Here is a 14,560-nt window from a genome sequence, read left to right on the forward strand (position 1 = left end):
GACTGTGAAAACCTTGGGTGTAGATATTTCTGAAGGCAGGTACAGAATAGCTATTGTTTAATTTGCAGAGTTCCAAAATGCTTTACAACGTACGAATCTTACGAAATTTAGCAAAATCTCAACAAACTTTTATAAAAACAAACTGGGAGGCGGGGTCATACATTCCACCAGTGTTTGTTTCCCCGGGTCGACATGCTCATCCGGTTATCCGGGGAAGCCAAGTTTGGTTACTCATTTGCGTTTGCGGTGTCGTTTTTGGGATGTCCATACGAATGCTTACAGTCGCTTCACAGATGCAAGTCACTGTGGGCCCCCGCATGCATAATAAAAAAAGATTTAAAAGAAAGAAGGAAAGAAGAAAAAGAAAAGCCCAGAATAAATGCGAAAACAGTAAACATGTTCAAAGTCCACGATGACATGCTCTCTCTCTGTCTCTCTCTCTCTCTCTCTCTCCTTGCGGGCATTGGGTCACTCAGGGGCCAAAGGTCCTGGAAGACTGGTACTCGCTGGGCACTTTGGGCTTAATGCCCTTGCTGTTGTAGTAGTCGACCACCTGGTTGGGCACTTCTGCGAGCACGCTCTTGGCCAGGGCTGCTGGAGTTGCCTGCAGAGGGACAGAGAGACAAGGATGCACATGAGAGATACTCCAAATACACTGCCTCCTAACTTCTATGTTAAATATCTGAGTTATACTGTATCACGCATATACTATTTTCTGTGTTTCTTCTTTATTTTCTCGCATTGCTATTGCCAGTAAGTGTTGTTTTTACTGCACTGCACGTTCCATCTTGAAATGTCATGCTAACTAAGTTTGTCATCTATTCATTCCATAACATTCCTGCTGCTGGTGATGAAAAACCGGTGCGTTGGATGATTTTCCCGGCAATGTCCTACCAGACGCCAGTGTTTAGAACAGCAAATGTAAAATTGTTCATGAACTGGCTAGAGGTGGAATCACTACCGTGTTATATCAATTGGCGATAGAGTATCATGCTTCATCCCTCATGGATTCTACACGTATTAAACCAGCACCTCTACTCCTGGCTGATGGAGCACAAACGTTTTACCTACGAGATTATCACTTTGTATCGTTATGTATTTTATGTTTTTTTTTTTTTTTTTTATCCACTTTTTCTCCCATTTTCTATATTTTCTCCCATCCCAATTTCGTATCATCCAATTCAACCCTCCCCTGTCACGAACGCTGTTTCTTGCCTCCCACAAGCCGGCTGCAATGTGGACTAAGTCATACATAGCACAAGTCCCCTCCGGTACTTGAGGTAACAGCAGTCGCATCTTTTCACCTGCGCAGCTCGATCTCTCAGTGGCGAGGAGTAACGCGTGGGAGGCTCACGCTGCCCCCGACACTTCCTGATTCTACTGCGCAGGCGCACCAACCGACCTGTAGGAGTCGCTGTCCACAACGCCCGATCCCCACCCATCAGTTTCCCACCCCCTAATATGGCCAATGTGTATTAGTACGGACGACCAGCTAAACTGAAAGCAAATGTGGAGCGCTGGGCTCGAACAGGCAAGCCCAGCGTCTCCAGATTTCGTGGTGAGCGCCTTGCCCACTACGCCACGTAGCCACCTTATTTTATGGTGTTTTTATGGTGAAATGTATGGTACAAATGTCCACTTTGTGTGGATAATAAAGACTAATGCTCAATTGGACATGCACTACAGTCCTCTCCATGGCTGTTAACATACAGGGTAGTTTAAAAAAAATTGATTATTGAGGGCCAATTTAGGGACCCAACATTGGATTGAGGGCCGCCAGAGGAAAACAACGGAACACAAAATAATGACATCTTAGCCCAGGGGACGCAGTTTTACCTTCTTAAAAGCAAAGCACTGTGTGATGTTGTAGGTTGGTTTAAAACTGTATTGGAACCGGACCAATATAACCGTACTTGCTGTACTGTACCATGTGTCATACCATAATACGTGCAACATAATACATTGTTCATATTGTAACGACCACGGATGCCTAGATTCACTTTCCCTTGGCTAATGGCTTAGACCCTTTATTTGACTGGTGTGGGCAACCCGGATTCGATTCCCTGCCCCCTGAATTCGCTACATTTGTGTCAGAAGTGGGATGGCGGGAGCGTGATGCCATCAGAAGCACGTGTGCCCAGGGCGTGAGGAAGCTGATAGGCTGAAGCGTGGGGACACGCTAGTGTAATTATCACAGATCATTAGCTAATGGGTCAGACTCTTTAATTGACTGGTTAGTTGTAACCGGTTGACCGCTCTTGATTCTCCCTACCCCGACATTGACTATTAACTTGCTGCTCTCTGATTCTCCCTATCCTAAACATTGACGCTTCATGTGGGACAGGATACAGGTGCCGGCAGGGGCGCTGGTGGTCACGATTGGGCAGGGAGCCACAGGTGAAGAAGAATGGGTTCAACGCACGGTGCAGCAGGGAGGGGCTTCCTCTTCAGCGTTTCCACGGAGGAAGAAGGACGTCTGTAACGAGAGCTCCAGAGATTCAACACGCAAGGAATAAACTCAGTTACAAAACGGGTTATCCTAGAAGTATATGCGGTAGTTTAGCGTTTGATTAATGCGCCAGATAAACTCAGTTACACAACGGGTTATCCTAGAAGTATCTGCGGTAGCTTAGCGTTTGGTTAATGTGCCAAGAGACACTGTGAATGAACCAACAGGCGAGCATCGCCGAAGACCAGGTGGTAGATATTGTCCACCTTGCGGTAACGTGTATAGGCGGCATAGCAGGAGGGTTCAACACGACCCACAGCTTAGCTTTGTTTAGGCGAGCACCACAGTTTAGCCCGCGCGTCGACTCACCTCTTCAGCCCAGCAGAGGACGCCACTACACTGCACGCTCCTCCAGCCCCTCGAAGCCGTTGCCCCAGCAGCTCACCTGCCCCAGCGTCTACCCTGCCCCGCTGCCCGTTATCGCGGGATCTCCTGACGGCCATCTTAACACCCGGACGAGTGGTGGTGAGAGTAGGCCCGCCATCTTGGATAAGTACAGCAGCGCTCTGAGTGCTGAAACGTTATCAGTAGACAATTCACTGTGTGGTGCAGGCTCTTTAAGGGCGAAGATAAACGGTGCTTTGAACGAACGCTGGCCGCAGTGTATAGGGGCGCCCCAACCATTTCAAGCCGGCTTTAGCTAGGACTTTTATTTGCTAATGTGGGCCCACTGTTAATTTCTTTTGAGTGTAATAATAACATGTGGTTCTTTATAAAATTCCCATTGAACTCCTTTACTATTTACCTTGTGCTCACCTACCGCGAAGCGGAGCAGTAGATAACCCTTTAATGGAAGAGGTTCTTACTGTGTCTGTAATAAAGAGTGAGAGCACTAGGTGCCCAGTGTGGGAATAACTTTCATCCATGTGGGAATAACTTTCATCCATGTGTATTGTAGAGCGAGAGCACTAGGTGCCCAGTGTGTGAATAGCTTTTCCAATTGAGTAATACACTTGTAAATTGAATCATACTTTATATAAAGGAGACGTAAATGGGAACACTGTGTGTGAGTCTTTAATGTGCATTTTGCCTAACCCTTTTCTCTCCGGGTAATGCTCATTATTGTTTAACCCTTTCCCCACCCCCTGCCTATAGTTTATGGTGAAAGGTCTCCACTCATCGTTAAGGAAGAGTACTGCTTTGGGGAGCGAATATAGCATCCATCTTACTGCCATCAGGTGTGGGAGGGCTCAGGAAGTATTGGGGGAAGTGTGGGTGTGTGGGGAGCTACTGCTGATCGCCCTGGAGGGCAAGAAGGACCAGAGTACCACCCCTAGGTCAGTGAATCCCAGGCCCCATCCACTCCTGCTGCTCGACCTCCACTTCAACATTCCTGGCCTACAGTCGGGGATCCAGCTGACTCAGCTCTGCTGCATTCCCGCTACCAGGTGGCCGTGTACAACCACTCCCATAAAGCAGGGATAATCCACCCTGCTACACAATGATGATATTGATCTGTAGAATCCTTTCTCGGCACAAGCTGTTCCTCATACTGTATATTAGCTCTGGCTAGTTAGCTACAAACCAATGTAAAGTCAATGGGTCAAGTTCACCTCTGAGGCTCACTGAAATTGACTCCACAGAGCACACAAAGTAGATTTCAGTTGTCTTCAGTCAGCTTGTGCAGACAGAAACTCGAACCCATTGACGTTGCATTGGTTTGTGGCTAACTATCTGGAGCTAGTATAAGGGACAGCATGGATTGTGCTGAGAAAGGACTCTACCAATCAACATCATCATTGGTAAGTATAAGAAATAGGGTTCCAAAACTTTTAACTACCCCTTTAAGCTCAATATTTCAAAAATAGATCAATTTGATTGAATCCCCAACGTGTAAGCTAAGGCGCTATGGCAACTTACTTACAATAACTTCTTACCTACAGCTACTGTAGCTAGATCTCTTTCCCTAAGCTGTAGTGTGTCAGTTTAGCAAACTGTATGGTATACGCCACATGAAGTCAAGTCATGTGTTCCTTTATTAATCCCATTGGGGGAAATTCAGGTGTCTTAGCAGCATGGAGGAGGGGAGGTAATCATAGCATTAGTAATAGTAATGAACATATACATAGTGATTCAAGTAGCACACTGTATGTTATGGTTTGAAACCGACCCCAACAGCACGGCACAGACAGGTAGTTCAGAGTTAGCCAAAAACTAGGGCGTATTTATTTATGAAATAGGAATGAGCAAATAAACAACGAAACACAAGGGAGAATGTTCTTGGCAGAATTGTCCGCGGCTCTGCAGCACGTCTTCTGGGCAGAGAGGCACCGTGGCGTTGCGCCTCTGCCTCTGCTGCTCTGCAGCTACTCCTCGATCCAACTCGGGAAACAGAGAGAGAGAAAATGTCACTAGACGAGCAAAACGGGATTACAAGCAGTCCAGTATTGTCTTAGCTGAGTCCGTGATAACAACAAGCGGTTCCTCTTCAGTGTTTAACTAGCAGAGTCCGTGGTAACAACAAGCGGCTTCTCTTCAGTGTTTAAGAAAACACACAAAAACAGAAAGGTCCCGAGTCCCGGAATTTACGAGAGAAACAGTATCCAAAAAAGAACGTTCCAAAAACTCACCAAGGCGCAATTGCGCAAAGCGGTCTACGAGGCAGGGGTCCAAAGAATGGCAAGCAAGCAACAGCGGCGACTTCCAACAGACGTCCTGAAGAGGAAAAAGGCGAGGTACAACACGGGGAAAACAAGCAGCAGCCAGTGGAAATCCAAAACAACCCGACAATGAACGTTAGGAAACCCAGAGTATATGAAGACCTCCAGTGAGCTGATTACAACACACATCAGGTGCGCGACGGTAATTGATACCTTGACCTTGAAGCGTGCGGCGGCAATGGGCCAATCCTCACACTGTACCAAAGTCTAGTATTAAGAATCAGACTGTCCTAACAGTTGTCAAGTTATCCAGCTGGTGAATCCTCAGTTTGTCCATATTGTCTGTTGGACTGTCAATTTTTTTGCTCGTCTGCTTTCAATTTATAATAAAACACGAGACAAGATAAGCGCTCGGTGAAGAAACCCAATCGCATTGCCAAAAGGAAAACTAGTTTCAAGTTTCTTTATTAGTTGTCATACAGAAGTACAGAATACTTTTATATAAAACTAAGGTTTCTTCCTCATCAGTAGGTATCAGTATCTCACCTTTTATTATAAATTGATGCGGAAGAGTAAGGGGGGTGAGGGTGGGGGAGAGGTTTCAAATTAACTGACAGTCGCACACTTCTCTCTTCTGCTTTCAAATGGAAATGTAATCATTTTGGACTATGAAACAGAATCACATTTTTCATTCAAAAACAATACATACACCCAGAGTTTATACAGTAAATCACATTCTGTTATACAGTTACAGATACAGCACTCAAAACTCAAACCTCTCATGCCTCTCTACCACTCTCTACCACTCCTCTATTGTTCTTGACCGGGCCAGATTTCACACCTCCACTTCCTCCCACAGGCTGGGCAGATTTTCATCTTACATTTTTATTCGTCCCAAATGTCCCAGCCCCATCAGATTTCTTAGCTTTTTTCACTGTTTACTTATCATGCATTGCAACACTAATATATGGTCAGTACCCCAAGTCAGACTGCCCATATAAAAATTATTTTGGGGGTCTGAGGGCAGTAGCCCCCGACCCCCTCCCTGGGGAAGCACTTAAGTTAACTACCCTCCCTTTGTTCCCCCAGCCAACACCCCCGGAAAATTAACACCTGAGTAGACTTAAGTGGCACACAAGCAGCAACAAGCAGCAGACAGGCAGCAGAATTGGTTTGATTTTTGAGCGCTGCGTCTGTACAGTATGTGAATCCTAATAAATTGGATATATATGTATAGGGCTTCTTTAAAAAAATAAAATGTTTTACATAATTTTATAGTTTGATAACATTAATAATGATATACTATGACAAAAATGTCTTAACTCATAATATCATAATGATAAAGTGTGTCCCCACACTCGTCTCGTTGTCACCGAAAATGTTTTGACATCTATTTGCTTGTATCCACGGAAATGGGGTAAATTCTACTGAAGCTGTCAAAACTCACTTGGTCATTCTCTGCTATCGCTCACCCTGCTGTGTGTTGGTGGTTTTGCTGCTGCGTCTGTGCTTTTTTGGTTTGTTTTAAATCCCAACTGGCAGGTCAGCATCCACTTGTGGGCTCTGTTCTCTGTAGTTTGCCTATTTTTTTCTTTCTTTTATGAATCACTCCCTGCTCCCACATGGCTAGCTGAAATTATGCATCCCAAGTTCGTTAAATTGAGAATAATAATAGAAAGTTGGGTTGGGTATCGAGGTACTGAGTGGTCCAACGTGGTCAATACTAACCTGGACCCAATCATGTACGGCACTGAAATGAGCACCGAAAACATGAGGATCCATGTATTTATACTAGCAATGTGGTGCAGACATATATTTGATCCATGTACTGTGCAGCCATGTGTTTGATCTGAGATGCTGGTTTTGAGAGGCAGATCAGAGGCAGCAGATAGAAAAATAGATGACATTCACCAAGTTTAAATCAGTGATTTGGTGTTTGCATGGTATTTATACAAAAAAGGAAAAAGAAAAGTATGGATTTTGGCACCGTTAAGGAACCAGATCAAAGCCATATATTTGATCCATGTACTTATACTATAAGCAATGTGGTGCAGAAATATATTTGATCCATGTACTATAAGCAATGTGGTGCAGCCATACATTTGATCCATGTACTAGGCAGGTCAGATGGAACATACATGGAGCAAGGGTTACAGACCTAACCACTGCCCCAATAGAACAAGAGATGACATTCACCAAGTGATTTGGTGTTTGTGTGGTATTTATACAAAAAGGACAAATGAAAAGGATACGTGACCCTAACAGAGAGAGAGAGAGAGAGAGAGAGATGGAGAGAGACTCACATGCTTGAAGTTGCGGAATGGGACAAACTGGACGATGTCTCGCAGGACGGGCTCTCCCTTGGGGGAGCGAAGGATCCCGTCATCGCCGTCCAGCATCTGCATGTCGCTGAAGTCGGCATTGCCCACGCCCACGATGATGACAGACATGGGCAGGTGGGAGGCCTGGACGATGGCTTCCCGTGTGTCTGCCATGTCCGTGATGACCCCGTCTGTCAGGATAAGGAGGATGAAGTATTGCTGTGGACAACAGGAGAGAAAGAGAGAGGGAGACAGAGAAAGAGATATTTGATGTTCTTTATTAAAACATCTCAACTAAAAGAAATGCCAAGTAGAGACAAAAACCCTCACAGCATCTTCATGAAACCAACCTACACACACACACACACACACACACACACACACACACACACACACACACACACACACACACACACACACACACACACACACACACACTACATCCTAATATATCCCAATATCTTCAGTGTGGATAAGCACATTTAACAATCAAATGCATACAATCAGCCCCTCCTCCCCCACAGTACATATTACATTCTTCAATACACAGACAGGCCTCAGGCCCCCACCCACGTATATCAAACGTGAGGTTATAATTTTCTCTATCAAATGCCTTCTCTTGATGAAGAGAGAGAGACAGAGAGAGAGAGAGAGAGAGAGAGAGAGAGAGAGATAGAGAGAGAGAGAGAGAGAGAGAGAGAGAGAGAGAGAGAGAGAGAGAGAGAGAGAAAGGGAGAGAAAAATATTAGAAGAAAGTAAGATTTGACAGAGAAGGTCAGGAGAGAGAGAGAGAGAGAGAGAGAGAGAGAGAGAGAGAGAGAGAGAGAGAAATGAGATCAAGGCGAGTTTCACTCACAGAGGAGAGTAAACGAGTAGATCAAACAGGAACTGGGGGAGAAGTTTTTCATGCAAGCTTCTCTTCCCCCGGGTAGACCTTTTTACAGTGGCTCCTGTCACAAAGCCATCCATGTCTAATCAATCCTTATCCAGGTTATAGTTTCTAACCACGGTCATGGTTCCATGACGGTCTCATCACCACCCTTACTCAACCATCTGTTCCAATTGCATAACAAAACAAGGATTCCGCTGAACATAAGGAAAAAGGAAAGAAAGAAAGAAAATAATTGGCTCAGGGTTTCCTGCAGGGATGTCCGTTGGCTCTCCAATCAATCAGTGCACATGTTGGAGCATGCAGGAGAAGTTCACCTTGGGTTTTAATTTTCCCCTACTGGAATTATGTTGATTGTGGCAGAGAGAAGACAAATCCAAAGCTAATGTTTTGAGGGATTCTGTGGTTCTGTCATAATTATGGATATACAAAAGTTGCCTTATCATGTTGCACTTAAAACGACTTTGTATCAGGGGAGCCCCATACTTATGGTCTGCCGACATTAGCTTCCCATAGTGATATCAACCGAGCCAAACAAATCTGCCACAGGTCCCAACTGAATACCACTATGGTGAACAAGTACTATACTATTATATGCCCTGTCCACCCGCAGACTCAACCATTATTATCCTTATTTATAAGGCTATCCTTGGACTGCTGCCAACTTACCTACAGATGTACATTCTCAAAAAAAGTATGGGCAGTTATGGTCTTCGTTCCCAGGGCTTATTTTTACTAACTGTCCCTCTGGTCCGTACTGTACTGGGGAAAAGGGCGTTAGAGATATGCAGCTCCCTCCACCAGGAATCAGCTACAAAACCACCTGAACTTGCATGAGCTGGTCTCACTGGTTGCTTTTAAAACCCTTCTAAGCTATATGGAATCCAGCACATCTGGCTGCAGATGTTTTGAATGACTATAAGGTTCTGGGAATTGTCGTTGTTTTTGTTTTAATTGCTATATGTTTGTTTTTAAATAGTTTTCGTCTGTAAATGTGAAATTGTAACTGTGCTGCTGCCTATCTTGGCCAGGATGCTCTTGTAAAAGAGATTTTTAATCTCAATGAGACTTTTTCCTCATTAGAACCCACACCCATTTCTACTTCAAGGAAAATTATGAGGGGCATAAGACTGACTAAATAGACTACAAAGAACACATTTCTGAATTTATTTTAAAAATAGCGCCCCCTAAAGGCAAAGATCTGAAATGTTACATATATGTCACATTGGGCGTTAATCATTCAACTTATTCCTAATTCCCATGTAGTGCATGCACTACATGGTACTACAGGGTACTACAGGATACTACATGGTACTACATGATACTACAGGGTACTACATGGGTACAACAGGGTACTACATGGCACTACATGGTACTACAGGGTACTACAGGGTACTACAGGGTACTACATGGTACTACATGGCACTACAGGGTACTACATGGCACTACAGGGTACTACATGGTACTACATGGCACTACAGGGTACTACATGGCACTACATGGTACTACATGGCACTACAGGGTACTACATGGTACTACATGGCACTACAGGGCACTACAGGGTACTACAGGGTACTACATGGCACTGCAGGGTACTACATGGCACTACATGGTACTACATGGCACTACAGGGTACTACATGGTACTACATGGCACTACAGGGCACTACATGGCACTACAGGGTACTACATGCCACTACAGGGTACTACATGGTACTACAGGGTACTACATGGCACTACAGGGCACTACATGGCACTACAGGGTACTACATGGCACTACAGGGTACTACATGGTACTACATGGCACTACAGGGTACTACATGGTACTACATGGTACTACATGGTACTACATGGCACTACAGGGTACTACATAGTACTACATGGTATTACATGGCACTACATGGCACTACATGGCAGCACATCACCCCCACCCTCATCCATCTCCACTGGCTTCCAGTCAGGTTCCGCATCACCTTCAAACTCCTGCTCCTCACCTACAAATCCCTCCATGCCCTCGCCCCCCGGTACCTGTCTGATCTCCTCCACCAGTACACTCCATCCCGGAACCTACGATCCTCTGATCTAGGTCTCCTCTCCATCCCTCGCACCAGGTTACGGACTTTTGGGGACAGAGCCTTCAGCGTGGCGTCCCCTGCCCTCTGGAACTCTCTCCCCCCCGAAATCCGCAACGCCCCAACCCTGGACACCTTCAAATCCGCTCTAAAAACACACCTCTTCACCAAGGCTTTCCCCATCAGTTAGTTTTAGATTAAATTAGGTCTATTATCCCCTACTTTCCCTCATCCCCCCCCCCCCCCCCCCCCCTATTTTCCTTGCCCTATTTTTTGTCCTGATTGTAAAGTGACCTTGGGTTCTATGAAAGGCGCTATATAAATTTGATTTATTATTATTATTATTATTACATGGCACTACAGGGTACTACATGGCACTATTTAAGCATTACATCACGCGCAGGAGTGGTTTGTGAACAATAAACGATGCCTAGGGGTGGTTGTTAGGCCCGAGGCGCAGCCGAGGGTCGTTAGACCCCCCTAGGCATGGTTTATTGTTCACAAATCACGACTGCAAGTGGTGTAAAGCTTTTATACAACTGCCACATTCATCCAACCTTATTGCTATACAATAAACACACATTAATCGAAGATTTATTGAAAAAACCATCCGCCAGAAAAAGTAGTTCCCACAACTACAAAAAAGACAATTTGCCTCCATGTGGAAGCAGCTCGGAAGTGCATCCAACCAACTAACACATCCAACTGTGTATTATTGGAATGATTGAGAGAAGTTGCCTCATGTGGAAGCAGCTCGGAAGTGCATCCAACCAACTAACACATCCAACTGTGTATTATTGGAATGATTGATTGAAAATGTTATTACCAGATGCAGAATGGGTACAATACAGTACGGCTCAATACACACAATTGTTAAGGGGATGCAGACCTACTTTCTATAGAACTTCATTCTTAGATGCTTCTATAGAAAGTAGGTAAAACAAATTAAAACGTTTTCTTTGCCCTATACTATAGGAAAAAAAAGTTTTCTTCGCCCTATTTTTTTATTTATTTTTTTAAACCTACTGTAGAGGGCCTAAACTTAACCAGTTGGAAACCAAGCGTACAGTAATAAAATTAGCAATCAATCAATCAACTCAATAGGCCATGCTCACTTAGAACAGCGCAGCACCCAGCTCTCTCTCAGTCTGACTATCCCCCGCGTTGCAGACAGGAGTGTGTGTGTGTGTGTGTGTGTGTGTGTGTGTGTGTGTGTGTGTGTGTGTGTGTGTGTGTGTGTGTGTGTGTGTGTGGGGTGGGTGGAGACTGAGCCAGCGTCGTACAGTGTGAGAGTGAGGGCTGCAGTCAGAGAGAAGGAAAAAGAAATTGAAAAAAAAATGCAAATTAATCAATCAATCAATCCGCGATTTTTCTTTTGTTACACAATGATTCAAGACCCATCAATTACATCATCCAACATTGTTTAAAGGACTAAGACATTCGCTGTGACAGAATCGCTTGATATTTAGTCGTTTAGTCGCTATCAACATATCCATTTGTAAAGATTATTGTCCGCCATCTTGTGATCCGGCGGAGTGATGTGATGTGATTCGGTTGTGGGCGGGTCCTGGGCCAGCAGCGTGGAATTGTGAAGAATAAACACGTGTAAAATGACTGTTTCAGCCAATCAGAATCGAGAAATTTGCATGCCGTTGTATAAAGGGTACTACTACATGGCACTACAGGGTACTACATTGAAATATGACTGATATTTGTTTTAATGTGCTTTGAACAATTGAACATTTGAACAATATAAAATATATTAACTAAATATCATTGAATCAGACAAATTAACTGAGCAGATCATAATAATTGTTCGTATTGTGACATATGTGTCACAGCAAATTTTGATGATCATTTTAAGGTGATATGCCCGGTGTGACGTATGTGTCAAAGCGATTTTTATCAATTGTTTTCTTTATAATTTTATTCAAGAAATGTGTTCACAACAGGTTATATATCATAAAGACCATGTTATGTAAGCATTATAATTCTTAAATGGGCAAATCTTACCTTTTAGCAACAAGAATCTAGCTTTTGAATGCTAGCTACTTCTGTCATTTAGGGCGCGTTCACGCCTACCCTGTTTGGTCCACTTTAAGTGGACCATGGTCCCTTTAGAATTTAGATCAATAGTCCGTTTGGTTTGTACAGGTCTGAACGCAAACCGAACTATAATGAGGACCAAACAACCGAACCATGGTCCTCTTGAAAAGTTGGGACTCGGTTAGTTTCAAAGTGGACCATGGTTCGTTTGCTGTTGGTGTGAACGCAAAACGAACTTTATATAGTATCTAATCTAGAGCAAATGAGTGACAGGTGCCTAGTGGCGGCGGTCGCGCGACCAAACTTGACAGCGCCAAGTGACAGCTTGCGCGCGACCCAAGTGAAATGAATGACAAGCGCGCGGACAGTCTCCCTCTTCCTCTCTCTCTCTCTCTCTCTCTCTCTCTCTCTCTGTCTCTCTAGACTGGCGCAGCGTGCGGACAGTCTCTTCTCTCTCTCTCTCTCTCTCTCTCTCTCTCTCTCTCTCTCTCTCTCTCTCTCTCTCTCTCTCTCTCTCTCTATCTCTCTATCGGCAACTGTTTACGTTTGTGAGTGCTAGTCCAATAGATGAACGACTTGGCGACAGCATGTCCTTTGTTTACAAATTAGATCCACACCAAACAGGGTAGTGTGAACGCAGACCAAAATCAAACAATGTATCATTTTCACATTTGGTCCACCAGAAAGTCCGGACTATCCATGGATAGTCCGGACTATCCCTGGACTTTCAGATGTGAACACACCCTTAGTCACCACCATCAATCATCATTGTGGAAAGGTGGTTTATGGGAGCACAACATCACATGATCTGTCACATGACCCCACCAGGATGTTCCACTGGTGTCCCTTTGGGACTTCATGAGGTAAAATCAAGGAAAAAGCTTTATATGGAAATTTCCAGAACATGTAAAGTACACGTGACACATGTGTCACGGTGGGCCCTAATGGGTTAAATAAATGTTTTTTTTTTTTTTATTTAAATAAATATATGAAGCTGGGTGTATCCTTGTCCGTGATGGTCTGGGACAGAGTCAATAAGTCAAAGGAAACAGCATGGATTCTGATGTATTGTTGATGATACATCAAGTATGATGACATTTGAAGTACTGTCCAGTGAACCAACTGAGATGCCCCCCTGATGTGAAGACCTGAGGTGTAGCGTGTCATCTAAAAGCTTCAAACGTGTTTGTAGTTTGGTACTGTACAACTAGAAAGCACCAGCTGGGTTGCAGAGAGCAGGCCATGCAGGACATGCTAATTTCTGCCTTGAGCTGTAATTGAGTAATTAAAACATAATAATTGACCAGTGCAGCCAAATTAGCTGTTTATTAACTGGGTTTTTATCATTTTGAGCTGGGTTTGTAATTATAAACATCTTTTTCTTTATTGAAATGTGGGTGGATGATTAATATGAGACACTTTGATGTGATATACTGTATATACATTTTACTATTTTCTATGCCAGTTTTCAGTACATTCAAGTATATTAAATATAAAATGTTACAATTTGATCTGGGTATTTCTACTTTTACTTCTTCCACCACTGCCCCTGACTGAGAGCAAGACAAGTTTGGTGTGAAACCAAGACAAGACCAAGACCTTTGACCTTAAAGATGCATGGACACAGCATATAGGCCATTACAAGCTTTTTGACGTATTTCCGAATGCAACAGACCTTCGGGGTGAGTGGGGCGGAGGGTCCATTTGATTTACACGCTAAAATCTCTGCCCATAAAGATGGGGGAGGGGAGGGGGGACTCAAAAAAAGTATTGGACATTTTGTCTTTGTGTTCAGGAAGAAAACACAATGGATTTCTTTAGACATTAAAAAAAAGGAAATGATTCTTGTGAATTGTTTGGTGACAACTCGGTGCAGACAAAAGGGGTACAAATTAAGGGGCATTTTGTTTTAATTTCAAAGGATCTTTGAAGACCTGTTGACAGAACGAGACATATCCCGAGAAATAATATGTCTCTGGCTTCTCAACAATATTTATGAACCTGAACCTGAACCGGTGTCTGTAAGACTCGGACCTGAGCCCACTGGGTCCGCTCATCTCTTGTCGGGGCAAAGCCATAAATGATACGCACACGCCCTGGCTCGTTTTCTGAGATCTGTGAGGG

General features: G+C 44.0%; 1 protein-coding gene across 1 annotated transcript in view; it reads right to left on the bottom strand.

The window, feature by feature from the left end:
- Window positions 1-472: 472 nt before the first annotated feature.
- Window positions 473-14,560, bottom strand: part of cpne4a (copine IVa) — a gene marked incomplete at both ends in the record, with an annotated part of 402,880 nt that continues 388,792 nt past the window's right edge. Inside the window, 2 exons of the mRNA XM_084336898.1 lie at window positions 473-604; window positions 7,413-7,649. Coding sequence (XP_084193024.1) covers window positions 473-604; window positions 7,413-7,649 — 369 coding nt within the window. The remainder of the gene's footprint in view (window positions 605-7,412; window positions 7,650-14,560) is intronic.

The sequence above is a fragment of the Notolepis coatsorum genome (assembly GCF_963971535.1).
Source record: "Notolepis coatsorum genome assembly, chromosome: 19".
Taxonomy (NCBI): Eukaryota; Metazoa; Chordata; class Actinopteri; order Aulopiformes; family Paralepididae; genus Notolepis; species Notolepis coatsorum.